The sequence below is a fragment of the Dromaius novaehollandiae genome, chromosome 11 (assembly GCF_036370855.1).
Source record: "Dromaius novaehollandiae isolate bDroNov1 chromosome 11, bDroNov1.hap1, whole genome shotgun sequence".
Taxonomy (NCBI): domain Eukaryota; kingdom Metazoa; phylum Chordata; class Aves; order Casuariiformes; family Dromaiidae; genus Dromaius; species Dromaius novaehollandiae.
In genome coordinates this window covers 11,104,414-11,121,475 of record NC_088108.1, presented here as the reverse complement: position 1 = coordinate 11,121,475, position 17,062 = coordinate 11,104,414, and the positions used below count along the sequence as shown (strand labels likewise).

Below are 17,062 nucleotides of genomic sequence, written 5' to 3'. Positions count from 1 at the left end.
TTACTAGTCAAGTCTGTTTTATTTGTTGTTTTTCAATGGTAGTCAAATTCTGATTTTTACCCCCATGATCCTTGCATGCACATTAGCAAAACGAATCTGTCTTTTCACAGCATAATATTAAACCTTCATTTGGTATAGATCACTTCTGCATTAATAAACAATGTCTTGCTTTTAAATGAAGATTTCACTGTAAAGATGTAATTCTTTAATTTAGCAGTGCCATTGTTTCTGAACTTCATTTGTTCCTGAAGCTCATCTGTTATAGAGGCAAATTTTAAGGGCCAAGCCTGTCTACACATTTTAATTTTTCAGAATTTGAAATGGTCTCACGGACTAACTCCATTTTTATGACAATAAATGAGTAGTTAAGACTGATAGTACAGCACTTGTAAGGGTTCCTTAATGGGGTTGCATGAAAATGGCTAAACTTGTAGTGCCCACCAAAAATCTGAAGTTAATGTCGCAATATTCTGAAATGAAGAATCTAATGTCACAGTATTCTGAAATGAAGAAACTGCTACAGTATGGCCAGAGGAAAATGTGAGTAATTCATCTAATAAACAACAGCAAAAGAGCTGGTTAAGTGCTTATCAATTCTCTGTTTTCTATATAATGGAGAAACCTGTTTCTGAATTTTTTTCATTAGAAATAGCGTTAGTTAATCTGAAGAAGTGAGGCATGTTATAAGAAAGAGCCACAGAACAGGTGGTACGTAAACTCTCAGGACAGCTGTATCTGTACTTTTGGACTAATGAAAAAAATCCTAGTTTTCCAGTGTTTTATTGTCTTTTTTTTATACAGGATGAGAAAGCTCACACCATGTGTACAGAATATAAGTGCAAGATTTTTTAAAAATCCATATCTGGATTTAAAGATAAGAAATACTAATTAAATGAAGGTTAGAGAGGTGAATGCTGTATCAGTTTTCTCAGAACTTGCATCATTACTAGGAAAATACAAATGAACCAGTTGCTATAATGCCTGAAATACAGATGGTGTGAAGTATAAACCCATTTTTCAGACACTGAGCAGACAGTTCAGACAGAGAAGGAAATAAACTGCAATAAAAAAGCAATTGAGCCTTAACTAACATTTAGGACATGAAGCCTTAAGTTGCCCAGTTGTTTTGAAGAGAAGACTGAGTTTAACTTCTTTACTGCAGTATTTGTCAATATTTTCCTGTTAGAAATCTTGGAGAAGGAAATCTTGAAAGTGCTCCCTTTCACTGGGCATTTACATTTTTCCTTACGCTATACCTAGAAATTACATTAAGGCATAAGTATTCACCAAAGTCATAGAAAAGGCCTTGGGGAAAGGAGCAACTTCAGTGCAGTCTACTTCTGAATTCTAAAAACTGGTATTTTTCTCAGTGAAACTGGCTTTTTTTCCTCTTTTTTGAAAAACAGCAATATTGTGAATTACATGCATGCTTCTCATACATTCTAGTTTAACCCTTTCCCACAGGAGGGGTAAGTGCTGTAGACTTGAGCAATCCTGAACACTTCACTGCACTGTCCACTAGACAAGCAGGGAGTGCACTGTGCAGCAACAAATGCAACAAAATTGATGATCTGCATCTGCAAAAAACATTCTCTCAGCAGCAAAAAGAGAAATGGAATTATGTTCACTTGATCTACCCAGGGAATATGACTCCTAGTGTTTATCAATGCCATGTTTTAACGTTTTATCTACAATTATTTTCTAAAAATGTTTTCATGCCACAGCCATCAAATATGTTTGGCTAAGAAAGAAGAACAGGCTACAGTGTTTGGAGATGTAGTTACCCAGACCCAGGTGCTTCATCGGCATCTGAGCTCTTACACGTGGTGATCAGAATTCTACAACCCACATCTCCTCCTGCGTAAAAATCCTACTCTAGGAGTAAGCAAACATGTATTCTGTATTCCATATCTATTTCTTCTGCTTCCAGTCTCAGAGAAACCAGTAGGTAAGTGTTTTGTTTTCTAATCCAAATCCATTCATAAAGTAGCAGTAATTAATAGCAGTATTGGCCCAAGTGTTCCAAAGGCATGAGAGGCACCATATATCCTTAGAACTTGTCTCTGTTATAAAATGCTGTAGTTGTTCTGTCAGAGCTAGTGTAAGGCTTTGAAAATGCAAGTGTGAGAAACAACTTAAAGGATCGTGCAGCTATTGCAAAATACTTGTAATGTTACAAGGCAATTTCCTCTCAAATTGAGCTGTTAGACAGAAATGCTCCTAGGCTTATTCACCTATTGGCAAGGCCTTGTGTAAGTCATGTCTACGTGAAAGCTGTGAATTTGTACATCAGACGGAAAACACTTTTTATCCACATTCACGCAATACATGTTTTTGCAAAACACTACAAAAATGCAGACATTTCAGGTTTATATATAAACACAGAATACCTCTTACACTAGGTAAAGTGAATTTTCCCTTACTCTAAAGCATTTTTTAAGCATTCGCTGTTTTGGGAAAATGTATTGGTAAGTAGCAGTGTCTGCATTTTAGCATCAATAAAAAAGAGACGGGGAGGGATTAAAAGTATAAGCGCGATTCTTGCAGCAAAGGTCAGGTCGTAGTGTCGGAACCGTGACATTGAGCAGGAGCGTGGGAACACCGGCCCGGGGCCGGCAGGCTCTCCCCGCAACGGCGCAGTGTCCTGCTGACAACGCTCACGGCCGCAGGCTTCCCGGGCCACTGGAGGAACCCCACAGAGGACAGAGATGGAAAATCCCTCCTCTTAGGAAATTCTGCCTTTTCTAAAGGTTAGCTGGTGTCCCAAAGGACAAAGCTTTATCTCCCTTTTCTGCCTAAGGTGACAGTGAGTGTTCTTGAGAGTTGTGTGAAGGCTTGCAGGAGGGGGTGGGGGGACTGTATCTTGCCGAGGTTGACTTCTCTTGTGGCAGTGAGTGTTACAGGTCTCAACTGATGTGCTCTTTATTTTCTTTTGGGTTAAATCTGTAATTTTCTCTGGTACGAATGAGATCTGAATCTGTCCTTGGAAGCATACAAACAAACACAGTTTTCATTTCATTTCAGTGACAATAGAAGTATCTCACTGATGACATCACTTTGTAACTTCGACTCCAATCTGACCTCTGGCATAGCTATGCCTTCAAATGGTATTTGCCAAAAATGAACACTGCATACACTGCTATTACCTGTATTTATGGTTTGGGATGAAAATCAGGTCCTTTTATTTGGTTAGAAGCCCAGTGCTGTGTGGTTGTGAGCATCCTCCACTCCTCGAATAAAAAGCAGGGTGTCACCTGTCTCAGCCTGAGGCCCTACCTGAGGACCTACCCATAGGCACTTTATTTTTAGGTGTAGCTACTTTAAGGAGCACAATCTGCCCTCAGCAAATGTGCGCTGTTCATCACTGCCATTGGAAGTTACGTGCCTGGAGCAGACGGCTGGAGTCGACTGGAAGTGCTTTACAAAGGGTTTTGCATGGTTTGCTTTGGATTGCTATTTACAGGCACTTCACTGTCCTCACACCTGTAAGTTGTTCTGTTCCTTGGAAAAGACCTTGTCCCTTAACTGATAGTTAAACACTGTTGAAGCACCTTGGGTTGTTTTGCATACAACTTGAAATCATACCTACAATATTACTTCAATGTAAACACAGAAGTCTTTACAAAAAATAAACACATATTACTGTTCTAACCCTAAAGCCTATAGCAGTAAGAAGCCAGTTCAAGCCTAAGTACACATTAAATAGCTTTGGATTCAAATTAAATAAAAAGCTAAATTACAAGCATGTAAGATCTCCATGTTTGCTGCTGACTGATGTCCTTCTAGCGCCGGGTCATGCTTCAGAGCTTCGCGCTGTCTTGTTTTGGTGGTTCTGCTGACTGTGTTTCCAGTACTGAATATTTAACTAGGGGAGGAAAAAAAGGATCGTGAATACAATAGTGTACAATGGAGCTAAACTGCAAGTGGTGGGTGCCTAATGCTGGGAAGTTGTATGTGACTTTAGAAAAGCCTTTACATCAGCCTTGATTATCTGTCACTGAAAGAAGGATCATGCTTTTCCTGTATAACACACTTTTGATGGCTGAAAACATGACAGCTAAATACTAACTGCCACTGTTTGCAGAATTAGATCCTTGGTCTCTTAATGCAGAACTTTTCTTTGTGTACAGTAAGGGGGGAAAAACATTGCAGTGGAAGTTTCACAAAAAGCTGCAGCCAAACCTAAGTGGTGTCTCCATCAAAGAGATGCTGCAGCTCAGTAAAGCGTGAGTGAATTTAAGAAAGTCCTTCAGTAAAGCTGCTTTTGTGGCCAGAGGCATAAAGGTTAGGGGATGCAAAGCTCTCACCTTGAGGTTCTTCGCTCACAACCGCTTCCATGTTTTCTCCTTTCACATATTCCGCATTAAGTCCCTCTGGGAAGTAACAATAAAGAGTGAGATGGGAGGGCAGAAAGCCCTCCAAAAAAATGGTTTGCTTTGATGCCTGAAAAATTCTAGTAATGGCCCTATCTTCTGTAAAAGCTAAGATGCCTTTTTTGCAAACTCCTCTATATTAGCAACAGTACAGAAACATCAGTAAGCCACACACAATGCTGAGAAAGCATTGCTGGATTTTGAAGTGACCACAGAGGCTTGCTCACAAGGCACAGCTTCTAGCAGCATCCTTTTTTTCTGATTCTCTTGCTTCATCACGCAAGGCAGCGAGGCTAATTACTGTAGTAAGCAGGCTCGGGTAGCTGGAGCTGCGCGGAATAGGTGCGCTGTCTGGATGGGACTGCTGGGCAGAGGGGCTGCTTCGAAGCATAGATATATGGTATATTTCTCATTAAAAGCTAAATTACGCATAGCTGTAAGAAGCAGCTAAGAGCAGGGCTGTGTTGATGAAGCAGAATCCCAGTGGGGTGGCAAAGCCTGAGTAAGTCTGTTATTTAAATGCAAAGAAGTTTCCAATGTTTGCAACAAGTGCAATCAAGGCCAAGGGGCAGGAATCCGCACGTCCTTTTAGGCGCATGGCAGGCCAGGCTGGAAGTGGAGGCAGCGAGGGCCGACGGGACGCTGCGTTGACCAGGGGTGGCCAAACCCTCAGTGCCCACAAGCTACCGAACCCACAAGCACTCTCGCAGGCTCTGGCCCCACACTTGGGGGCCTCAGCGGGTGGCCAGCCCACTCCGGCACCGGCGACGCATGCGGGAGCGCAACCCCGGCCCCACCGTCCCTGGGCGGCCGAACCGTCCCGGCCTGCGAGGTGCGACGGGATTCCCCAGCTCGGGCTAGAGCATCTGCCCACTGGCCAAATCAAAGCTAGGGCATGGGGGAAGTGGGTGCTGGGAAGCAGAGCAGGATACAAAGCAGAAGTGGCCTTGTCTGCAACTTCCAGAAGAACCAGGAATTGCTGCAGTCAAACGAGGATCAGAAATGGGAAGAGAGCTAGCAAACTCACCACTGTGGAAGGACGGCCACGGAAAAAACGGCCCAACCGGCTCCCCTGCGCTTCCAGCAAGTGGTCCTCACACAGCACCACTGCCTCCCCCAAGACATGTGTTTTGCTGGGATAACACCAAATGCAATTTCTGTTTTTCAATAAAAAGCCACTTCTGCAGGGGCTGATGGCTCTTAGATTTCTGTCATGCATTGCAATGCATCTAAGGCCTGACATTAGCCCAGCATGCCATGTCTGATGGCTTAAATTAATCCTCCTTTATAATTAACTTTAATTTCCTGCCGCCTTTCTGGGGCTTTGTGTCTCTCAGCTTTCCCCTCATCAAAGCCCTTACTCTTTTTTTTTTAATTATTTATTCTTGCCAAAATATCATTTAAGTGGGGGGATATATACAAGGGTGTTTCATTCTATCACATTCATTTGACTTTTCCTGCTGATCTCATTTACCAGAATGCTCCTGTTTGTTTCAGGCACAACTGGGAAAATAACACCATTCCAGCCCAAGTTTCCAGCCCCCGAGCACCCCTCCCCCAGGGCGGAGGCGCCTCTCCAGACATTTCATGCCATTAATTTGCACGGGCCTTTCCGCACCTGCCGCCCCGCGGCCCAGCTACGCGGGCACCTGCGGCCCTCGGGGCACCCGCAGCCCGGGCGGGGGCCGCCCCGCGCCCGTGGGAGCCGCGTGTCCCGGCGGCGGCCGGTCCGAGCCGAGCTCCGCCGCGGGGCGGCCCCGCACGACGGCCGCTGCCCGGGGACAAGACCCGCACCGCGCTCGGGGCGTCGCCTGCCCGCGCCGCCGCTGCCCGCCGGGCCTGCCGCGCTCCCTCTCTGCTACTGGTGAGTTTTTATCTCACTGAGATGTTTGGGTTTTGCCTTAATTTTTATCCTGTGCAGAGCCGTGGGTTTCGCGTCCTCGTGAAACGGCGGGCGGGGGCGGCGGGGCGAAGCCCGCGGGGACTTGGCAGCTCGCGGCCAGCGCGGCGGGGAAGCGAGCGCCCCTCCGTCCGCGCCCCGTCGGCGGCGTCTGCGGTCGGAGCCCAGCGCTACACCAGGCCGCCGGGCCAGAGCGAAAGCGGCTGTCGGGGTGCGTGCGCGCCGCGCCGCCCCGGCACCCCGCGGGGGGTGGCAGGGTCCCCCTGCTCCCTTCCTCCCCCCACCCCCGGCGAAGGCCGCTCACGTTGGATGCTGAAGCAGAACTTCTTCTGCTGGTAGGAGATGTAGCTGGAGACGGCGCCGATGAGCGCCATGGCGAGGGCGCTGGCTATGCCGGCGATCGTCCCCGTCTCCGCGACGCTGCCTGCGGGCGAAGCAGAGCGGAGGGAAGCGCAGGGGAGGGGGGCGGCCCCGCTCCCCCGCCGCCCCCGCGGAGCCGCCGCGCCGCCTACCTGTGTCGTGGCCGCCCTGGGCGTCGCCGCCGGCCCCTGCAAGAGACGCGCGTCAGGCACCGGCCCGGCCCGGCCGCCTCCCCTGCCCCGGGCCCGGCGCCGAGCGCCGTCCGAGGGGCGTCGTGGGCTGCACGGGCTGCTGTCGGAGGGGGGACGCGCAGCCCGCAATAGCTATACGGGAATGTAACAACACGGCGTTAACCGAGGCGTGTGCGGGTGCCCGCTCCCGGCTGGGCCGGTGGCCGGGGCTGGGGGGGACGGCGGGGACGGCCCTTCCTCCTGGCTCCGCGGCGAGGCGTGGCGATGGCCTCGTCCGTTACTGCACATGCTGGAAACCTTCGGGGAAGCCCTTGCAGCGGGGAGCTCCCCGAATTGCAGAGCAATCCGCCTCCTTTCTGTGCCGCGCTCAGCGTGTCGAGCAGGTAAACGAAATGTTGTGCAGACTGGCATGGCACACATGCCCTTGCCCAGGGGAACAGCTGGCGAAGCTCTGCCATGCTGCGCAGCCGTGACTTAGCATGAAGTCTGTTTTTAAAATCACCTTCCTTGAAGAAACTGAGTTGGGAAGGAAAAATAGTTCCTGCTGAAAGCTGTAGCTCTCAACAAGTCACTTAAATCCTGAATTTATGGCAGGAGGTCGGCGTTGTGTTAACGTCTCCAGTGTGGGCTGTCCTCAGCACGGTGATTCATTAGCCACTGATTGGGCTTGCAGCGCTCGTCTCTCTAAGTTGCCTGCTTTTAATATTTCATGTTGAGGATCCTCGCAGACGCAGGGTCTTGCACGATTGTGGTTGTTTCCCCGCTTGTCTCTCGGCACGGGTGGTCAGATCGCGAGAAGCGGCCAAAGGCTCTGGGCGCGTCGCTGCGCGTGGGGACAGGTGTCAGTCTTTGGGGTGGTCGGTGTCAACCGAGGTGGGGTGTGGGACCCGCCGCCCTGAAAGCCGGGCTGCGGCGCTGCTGGGAGACTGAAGCGAGCATCTCGACCCGCTGACGTGAGCTGTGGCCTGGAAATGACTCGTCCTCCCGGCCCTGTTGGAAGCCGGCCGCTGTCGGAGGACCCCTCCGGCTGCGCGTGTCGTCCCTCCTGGGGGGCAAGTGCCCTGCTGTGCTTTACAGGCGTTAGCGGGTATGGTGACTTCTGCTTGAAAAGCGACTGCTAACACGGACGAATGTCCCGCAGTTAAGCGAACAAATGGGGTTTTCTGGTTTTATTTTCTAGCTGATCCGTTTTTTTTCCAAACATGTGGCCTTGGTGCCTGCTCTCTGTGCTGAAGGCTGTCAGGGGCTGCGGCAAGGCCAGACCTGCTCCTGGAGAGGGACGGCAACGCGCCTTGGGGGGGGGCTGCGTTGTGCATCGCCGTGCCAGGCCCCACAGCGTCCTCAGCCTGCAGGTCCCTGTCCTGCGGTGCCTGCTGGGGATGGAGGAGCGTCCCCAGTGGTCCTCTCGCCAATGCCTGCCGCGGTGGCGTTTTGGGGCCTCCCCACCGTGATGGGGGACAGGGGAGCCACCTCGCACGGTCCCGTGGGTCTGCCAACGTCCCACCCCCCTGGGGGCCCCAGGGGCACGCGGACCAAGCACCTACCCTTCTTGTCGGGGCTGTAGCCTCCATCCACCACCCCAGCCAGGTCGTCGTCAGAAAATGCTGTTTTTTAAGAAAAAGAGGAACAAAGCTAGGTTGGTACGGAGCTCCGCAAGGGTTCACAGCTGGCTGTGCCATGCGTGGAGCCTCGTGCGGGCACTGCTGAAGCCTGCCTGCTGGCTCGCGAGGTGGGGGCGAGCATGCCGACCGCAGCATTTGGGGCTGGTGCCCCCTTCCCGCAGCCCAACGCTTACGGCTTTCCCGCGGAAGCCTGAAACATCAGTAGGCCCAAACTATCCAAGCGCAGACAAGTCACCTGGCTGAGACAATCTAATAAAATACCAGGTTATTAATTGCACATGAGCAGGGTGTGCGGCCATCTCAGCACCCCTAAACTAGCTGCGCCAAGTCTGTTTTCTAGCTCCAGCGCTCAGGGGAGTGATCGCTGCAGATGCACGAGTCATTCCCTCGAGTGTTTTAAGGATGGAAAAGCAGCTGCTCGGCCCCCAGCGCGCGTTACGCCACGAGTTGGCTGCTCCAGGCGCACAGGGGCTGGGGGGATCCTCTGCGCCCCGACGGGAAGCGCCGCCAGCATCGGATTTCGGTCCCGAGCAGGGAAGGGGGCGAGGGCAGGGCGCCCTACCTTCACCGGGCTGTACGTTGGGCCTCTCCTTGCCTTTCCCATCATTCTGGTCAATGGCATCGGCCAAGTCGAAATCCATGGGATCCTTTGCTGTAAAATAACGTGCTGGTTAACGTCCTGGCCGTGGGTCAGGAAGCTTCCTGATTCTGGCAAACTTGCTTAATCAAGGAAACACCTGACTTTGCCAGGGAAAAGTGTCAATGAAAGAGGTGAGGGCACTGATACGAGTATTTCCCGGCCTCGCCACCAGGATGCGGGAGTTGTTCCAAACTCGTTCCGTTCGGGGCTCTCGTGCTGCTGTTGTGATAAATGTCATGTTCTTCCTGCAGAAATTGTCTCACGTAGCGGATCAAGCGCCAGGCAATCACATAAATCAAGCAGGATGGAAAAGGTCAGAGTGAAGCAGGCAGCACTAAGTGCCCCGCGCGGGAGGCCGGGGGGAGGATGCCTTAAAGGGACAGGGAGTGTTTTTGGCAGTGCTGGCGCTCTGATTGGGATAGGCTGCTTCTCGATTGCTTGGTGGTGTTTTTTGCTGGGAATCGCACAGTTGGTATGCTGAGCTCGGCGCTAGTGGAGCTGCTTTTTACTGCTCTCGCTAAATGGGAGCTAAAAACAATGGAGCCGAGCCAACCCACGTTTCTCAACTCTCTCTGGCTTCTCAATGAGTTCATTCTGGTACGAGACTGATTTCTAAGCGCGAGAGCGGGGGAGGAGCAGTGCCCCTTCCCCAAGCTCTGCCCAGACGGGCAGCAGCGCGGTCCGGGGTGCAGCAGCTCCTGGGCCCCGGTCGCTCACCTGGCTTGTGCCTGGGGGGGGCCCTCGTCGTTTTTGGCTGCTTGGTTGTGGTGGTGCGGACGACGTCCCACAGGCTGTTGTCTGAAGCAGGGGGAGAAGAGAACAGAATCAGTCGAATGTGCACTTTGGATCCAACGGGAGCTGGGTGGGGGAACCAGCTAACAACAAAACGCTGCTTGAATTTTAGACTGGGACGACCTGGAACCGGCACAGCCAAAATGCAGCGTGATGCCGCTGGGCAGCTCCTTCCCCCTGCAGCGAGCGGGAGCAGGGCCGTGCCCCGCTGGAAAGATGTGCAAGGGTTTGATGCTCTGCACAGCTAAATATCCCACCTAGTAACCCGGAAAGGCTCCGTTCTGGTTAGAAATCACTGCTTTAAGCTAAGCGCCCAACTTCTTGCCGCACAAGCAGAGGCGGCAGCCTTGAGTGTCTGCCAGCTCCGCTAAGAGAGCGGAACGGCTGGAGGCGGTAACCTCTTAAATCACCAGAACTCGCCGGAGCCCGCCTGCCAGCACCCAGTCCCGGCTCCCCGTCACCAGGACGGCTGCCTCAGCCGCGGGCAGAGCCGCTGCGGTCCCCTGGGAGCGCCTCCCCCCCGGGGCCTGCCGCCTCCCCGCCCCAGCGCGGCCCCCTACCTGGCTTCTTGGGGTAGGGCTTAGCAGTCGGCTTCGCCGGTTTGGTCGTCGTCTCCAGTGGGGCGTCGAAGTAATCGGCCAAATCCAACTCTGCAGCAGGAGAGGAGCGAGCGTTAAAACCAGCATCATCTGAGCAAACAGCACGGGCCGCCCCGCCGGCAGCTCCGCGAGGGCTCTGAGCACCTGGCCTGGCCTGGAGCCGCAGGCTGGTCGCGACCCCAGGACGGGCTCTCTGCTCCTGCCGCACGGGAAGCCACGACTCGTGTGCAGCAGCCCATCGCGCCCGACGGCCCGGCGCGGCTCCGTGACAGAGCTTGCAGATGAGACTGACCGTGATGTAACTCCCCATCGGGGCTGCAGCCCCGCTGCCCTGCGCTGTCTGCGTGCCCCGCGCTGCTCGGGGCTGGGCGGCACGTCTGCGATGCCGCCGCCGCAGAGCAGGGGCCAGCCTTGTCGTGCTGCCTCCCGGCAGAGGCATGCCCCGGCTCGGAGCCGCCGTGCTCCGAGTCAGAAACGCTTTTTCCCCTTCCTTTGTGGGGCCGAAGAAGTCCCTAGCTCCCGTGGCGGAGAGGCTTCGGTGCCCTTGACGGGCACGATGACGGGAAGGGATGCAGCCGTGGTCGGAGCGGGAGGGACTGCGGCGTGGGGCAGACAGCGGGGGAAAGCGCCACTTTTGGGGGAGAAGCGATGGCGTCGCAGCAGGCTGCTTGCTGGCACATCTTCCAAAAGGCAGCGGCCGCTAACGAGAGCGGGCTGCGGAGATGGAGCCCATCTGTGGGGTGCTGCTCGCCTCCCTGGCTGCCACGGGCGCACAGTCCTGCACCAAAAAGAGCAGGCAGGAGGCGCGGGGAGACCCCAGCACTGACTGAGCCGGACACGGGGACCGGAGAGCTGCAGGAGCCCGTCGGTGCCGTCAGTCATCTGAAAAATATGCTCCAGGGAAGAAGAAACTACCTCAAATGAAGTCTCAGCCTTGGCACGTTTAAACTTCCTGGGGAGAGCTGATTGAATCAAATGACCTCTCATTTGGGACGTGATCCAAGCGACGAAGCCCTGCGTGTGCTTCTGGCACTCAGCTGCAGCGCTGACGCGGGGAGCGTGGTCGGCCACAGCCGCCCAGCAGCCGGAGAGGGACGGGCTGCGCCGCCGAGGGCGACCCCAACCCACCGCGGCCGAGCGGCTCCACTCCCACGGCACCTCCTGCTTCAGCGTTAAAATTGAGTGGTGAAAAGCCAGGTCCAAGCACTAAGGGCGTGTTCAGATGCACAGCCAAATTTCAGCAACTTTGCAGCTCCACGCACAGCACGCTGACTCGCAGGAGCGTGCCACGCATCCTGGCTGCCAAAGGGAGGGCTGGGCTCTGGTTCAGGTCAATTCCCGTGCAAAGCTCACGGGTAGACAGTGTAACGAGTTATCTAGATAGGCCCTTTAGAGGGTCTCCCTGCAGCGACAGATACTGAATTTTCTTCCTCTCACTTTCTGTGTGAGCAGATCTGCCGGTTCTCTGGTATGGATGTGCTGCAAACTTCCCCTTTGCATGGCAGCTGGAGGATGCGCTGAACTCTGCTAATGCCTTAATTCTGCGATTCACTGGCTCAGCAACGAAGTGGTTCGGGTCTGCGGGCCTTGCACCTCCTGGTTTAATGGTTTGACTAGTGAAAAGTGATGTTGCTGATGAAGAGCTGGACAGGGGTGGAAACAAGGAAGGCTCCTTTAGTAGTTACCTGATGGCTCAGTTCATCTGGCCTGACCCCAGCTTAGTCTCTGGGAGAAAGGGCTGCAGAAACACCCTGTGCGGTTTGAAGCATGGACCGACCATGTCTCTGCTGGGAATGAGAGGAAGATGCCATAGATCTGGCTCTGCTGGTTCCTGCTGTCCCTGGGAATCCCGCTGGTTACACGAGATCCCCGGTACCTGCGAGTACCTAGTGCTGTGCACCACCTCGGTCTGATGGTGACCTCTGGATCATGCCCCACCTCGGTGCTCTGAGCGCAGACACCACTATGGGCAGCAGCTTCTATAGAGCTCTGTCTTTCCTTGTCCTTAGCAAAGACTACACTGGCCAAGGCGTTAGACAGTCAGACTTGCTTTCGCTCTATTAAATTCATGCTGAGATTTTAATATACTAGCAAGCTAGTACACTTCTGAGCTCTCTTCTGTTTATTTCAGGTTCTTGCTTTTGCAGGGCTGAGCAAGCCACAGCTCTTGTGACTGCTCTATATTTAAGTAGGTATGTTTGGCCAGAAGTGAGCTAGAGGAGTTGCCAGCAATGAAACTTCGATGTCAGCATGAGTATAAGCACGCTTCCTCAAAGTGTCTGGGCAGATGCTGTGGATCTAGCAAGCTCGGACAGGCACGGATAGTTGGGGAAACATTTTTCTCTACACAGGAAAATTTCACCAAACTGGAGCATTCAGTTAAAGTCAGGGACATCTTGTAGAAAAAGAAAGAAAAAAAATATCCTCTGAGCGCTTTCCTGGAAAGAAAGCTAGTAGGTGCCATGCTGTGAGACATAAAAACCCTTGTAGAGCTGAGCGGTGATTTGTGTCTCTTCCATTAAGATATGGCAAAGTGTGCAAAATTCAGCCGTGACCTAACGATAGGCATTGTTAGCTGCCGATCTCGCGAGGCGTGCAGAGCTTTTGGTGTGTGGGCCGTGTTGCTCTTGGGAGGCACCGAGGCCTATCGACATTGACCGTTTTCGGGATCGAGGGCCCTTCCGGAGGATTGCTTTGCATAGGCATCGCGCGGGAACGACACGCGGAGATAGCGAGCCCTCTCGCTCGGCATGAAAAGCTGTTGCTCTCGACAGCTCCGTAGCCAGGGGCAGGCATCGATATCGAGAGGCGTGCATAACTATCGGAGCCTATCGATAGGTGTTGATCTCGACGGGCATGTTAGCTTTTGGGCCGGGGCCGATCCTGTTCTTGTTAGGCATGCGAGGCGTCTCGCCATCGGTACCTCTCGATATTGAGGGGCATCGAAGCCTGTCCAATTCCGCACCTATCGATAGGCATCGATACCCATCGTCATCGATAATATCGATGCCGATGTGTATCGATGCCTATCGATAGGCATCGTTAGCTGCCGATCTCACCAGGCGTGCAGAGCTTTTGGTGTGTGGGCCGTGTTGCTCTTGGGAGGCACCGAGGCCTATCGACATTGACCGTTTTCGGGATCGAGGGCCCTTCCGGAGGATTGCTTTGCATAGGCATCGTGCGGGAACGACACGCGGAGTTAGCGAGCCCTCTCGCTCGGCATGAAAAGCTGTCCCGTGACGAGGATCCCCCGTGAGCCGGGGCAGGGCTGAAGGTCTATTACTTGCTGCCACTGCTCATGTAGCAGCTCCACTACTTGTGCGCGTAGTAGCAGGGCAGCTCGCAGTGCTCGGACCCGCGCAGAAGCAAACCCGGCATTTCACGCAACAGTAGGCAGATAAGCACACCTCACCTCTCCCTCCTGCCGGCTTCGGGGGCGCCTTGGGAGTTGCTGCCGTAAAACAGAGGGGGAAAAATGTTAGTCAGGGGTAGCACCCATGAAGCTGTTGATTCAGTTTGAAAATAAGTGGTAAAGAGCCTTGGCCCACGTGGCCATGAACCTTGCGATGCAGAGGATCCCCCCGCTGAAAGCTGCAGCAGGAGCCAAGGTTGAGACTCTGGAAGATGGCTGCATGCAGCACAGGATAGCTGCTGTGCAGCAGGGCCTACAAAATAACACAACGTTTCGGTGTCCCCTGCCTAGTCCCTTGCTTAAGTGACCGATAATTTCCTGTGCTGCAGGAGGTACTGGGGTTCCCCTCAGGGAGGAATCTCGGTGACATCCTGATGCTGGGATCCCAGCTCCTGTGGCCGTTCCTGTGCTAAAGCAAGCTACGATCTGCCATGGTGGTTTTTTTTTTTTTTTCCGCTGTAAACCACTCTCTATTAATAGTGGATGGCATTACTAAGTATATGAATAAATAATGAGCAAGAATTGTGGCTGCTCTATTCTCATTAATTTCCATTGGTGTCTCTGAATACTGGAGTGCTTCATTTCCACTGTATTGGTGGGACTTGACATGACTGGTCTCCAGATCCTTCATTTGCTTTTATTCTGGTATTGATACAACCAAGTCTGGCGATGGGTATACCGTTCAAGTGAGGCCATGAGGAAAGCATTGCCTTTCCCCTCCCGTGCTGCCGGGACTGCAGCCTGGAGAAGCTTCAGCTTCTCCGGGTTCGGAAGTGGTGGTTACACATTTCAAACCAATCTCCCCAGGCACTGTAATCAAAGGACTTGCAATATTCAGTCCTAGGTCAGCATCCGAGAGAGCAGTGACCAAGTCTAACACCTCATGATCTATCTATCACCTTCCTCCTATGAGGATGTCTTTAACCCTGGCATGTCATGGAAGGTCTGAAGTGAAAAACTTGATTTTTTATCCCATGAAATTCCAATGTAATGTAGCACAAATGTCTCTATGACGTTAGACGGCAGAGCAAGAGGTTTCAAGACCACATTACAGCATTCACTGACGTGGAGCTGTTTGCAGAGCTCCCTGCACGCCTGGGCACTGCTCTTAGGGTGTGGGGATGGCTCGCCCGGGCCATGCCAGCATGGAGGTGTGTGTGACGGGAGGGACGGTGGCTGGGGGCTGTGGCTGTGACAGCTGGGGCAGTGCTGGTGGTGGGACGTTTTCTGGGCTCGGTGCACTGGGCACTCTGTCCTGGACACAGCTCGGGCTGGGGGCTGCCGTAACGCGGCACTTCTAGGTAGGGTCTGTGCAACTTACTGGTGAAAAAGGAGCCTGGTTTACAACCTGCCAGGCCAAATCCTCCACTGGGGTAGAACTGCAGTGTCTTGGCAATGTCAGGGTGCTTAAGCACATCACCTGTAGCTTTGGCCTGGTGTTTCGAAGCTCTAAGAAATGCACGTGACGTATCACTGATAAAGTCAGCATGACACGCAATCCCCTCCACTGCAGTGTCTCCATGGCCACAACCAGAAATTCAAGCTGGTTAAATGACTAGATGCAGATACGTTTTGAACTCAGTTTCTGAAAGGAGACATCAGCGTTCAGAGGAGAAGTGCTGCGGGTACTCCGAGGGGTGGGAGAGGCACGTTTCTCATCCTGTCAGCTGCTCTGGTGCAGTAATCCACAGTAAAAAACTGTCAGTTAGACTATCTCATTTTCAGTGTAAACTGAGAACCGCTGCACTGAATTTAATACAACCAGGGCGGTGTAAGACCGATAGGACCCCTGCCCTTGGCACTGCTTTAGACAGGCCTGGGGCCGAGCTCCAAGAGGTGCCTTTACTCCCTCAGTGACACAGCCTGACCTTGATTTACATAAAACTGCATCTTTCGGAGCCAAACATTAAATGCCAGTGCCAGAAACAAGGTATCCCCATTGGAAATGGGTTTCCTTTAACTGGCAGGTTACATTTGAAAATAAGCAAATGAAAGCGATGGCCGAGTGCGGTTTGATCTTCCCCGGTTGCAGTGGGGCTGACAGCTCAGCGCCTCTCCTGAGGGGATTTGGGAGCGCGAGAGAAACTTGATCTGCAAAAGGAAGGTGCTTTCCCTGTGCAGGCTTCCTTCCGTGCACGGCGGATCACTGGTGCCGGGAACGGGCGGCTGCTGGGCGAGTCACGGTGCCTGCAGAGGCTGCCGCACGGGGCGGCCTGGGGATGCGCACGGGAGGCGGGCACGGCCGGGCTCCGTGACGGAGCGGCCCCCGCGCCTGGCAGCAGGGAGAGGACAGCTGCGACGTGGTGCACAAATCCTGCGAACAGCCCCCAGCCCGCCCTCGCCAGCCGGAAGAGAAACGGTATGCGTTAACCTCCAGGCAAAGCCGAGAATACGTGTTACTTGATGTTACTGATGCGTGCAAGCGGTCGAGAGCCCCCTGAGCAGTGTTCAGTGCCGTCGTGATGTCAAAATAACACTATACCTCTGCAATGTGCCGGCTAAAATCACAAAACAAAGTTAACGTGTTAGCAAGTAACTTCTAGGGGAATGTTGCTAATTCTAGCTGTGGCAAGTATGGAAACCGAGTCTGTCCCGGTAGAGACGATGAGGTATCTTGTAACCCTCTGCCACCCTCCGTTTGCATACGATCCCAAAGAATAATTACATCTCTTAATTACTGTTGGTTTTCTCCTCTTTAAAAGAATAAATAAATTTGACTTACGTCGTTTGGTGGTGAGGCCATACAGAGCATCTTCTAGATTAAAGTCACCTAGGTCATCCCCGTGGCCTGGAGATAAAGAAACAGCATAGGTTTTACTTGCTCCACACAAAGTAAATTACCCTTAAATACAGCATGGCTAGACTTGTTTGCTCAATTTGCTTTAGTTTGTAGAGGGTTTTTTTTTGCTTTTTTCTAAGCCTGACCCATCATCAGTGCTGACGAAGACATCAGCTTTCTCAGAACGCTATGACTGTTAAATTGCAGAGCAGTCATCTCTGGATTTTCCATTTGTCTGCCCTAATGGATGTGGTATAAAAACACATGCTACACTTAAATTTGTCAAGCAGAGCTACCAATTCATCTCTCTAGCTGCCACTCATCTGTGTCTGTGCTCACGATTATATGTTTGCTAAACACCGTGAAAATATTGGAACAGCATAGACAAATTCAG

General features: G+C 52.5%; 1 protein-coding gene across 1 annotated transcript in view; it reads right to left on the bottom strand.

Moving 5' to 3' along the window:
• Window positions 1–17,062, bottom strand: part of CD99L2 (CD99 molecule like 2) — a 34,804-nt gene continuing 17,742 nt past the window's right edge. Inside the window, exons 2-11 of the mRNA XM_064518238.1 lie at window positions 16,612–16,677; window positions 13,890–13,928; window positions 10,439–10,528; window positions 9,804–9,884; window positions 9,009–9,098; window positions 8,369–8,428; window positions 6,786–6,821; window positions 6,578–6,697; window positions 4,308–4,373; window positions 1–3,865 (exon numbers count right to left, since the gene is read on the bottom strand). Of these exons, the coding sequence (XP_064374308.1) occupies window positions 3,801–3,865; window positions 4,308–4,373; window positions 6,578–6,697; window positions 6,786–6,821; window positions 8,369–8,428; window positions 9,009–9,098; window positions 9,804–9,884; window positions 10,439–10,528; window positions 13,890–13,928; window positions 16,612–16,677 (713 nt within the window). The 3' untranslated portion in view covers window positions 1–3,800. The remainder of the gene's footprint in view (window positions 3,866–4,307; window positions 4,374–6,577; window positions 6,698–6,785; window positions 6,822–8,368; window positions 8,429–9,008; window positions 9,099–9,803; window positions 9,885–10,438; window positions 10,529–13,889; window positions 13,929–16,611; window positions 16,678–17,062) is intronic.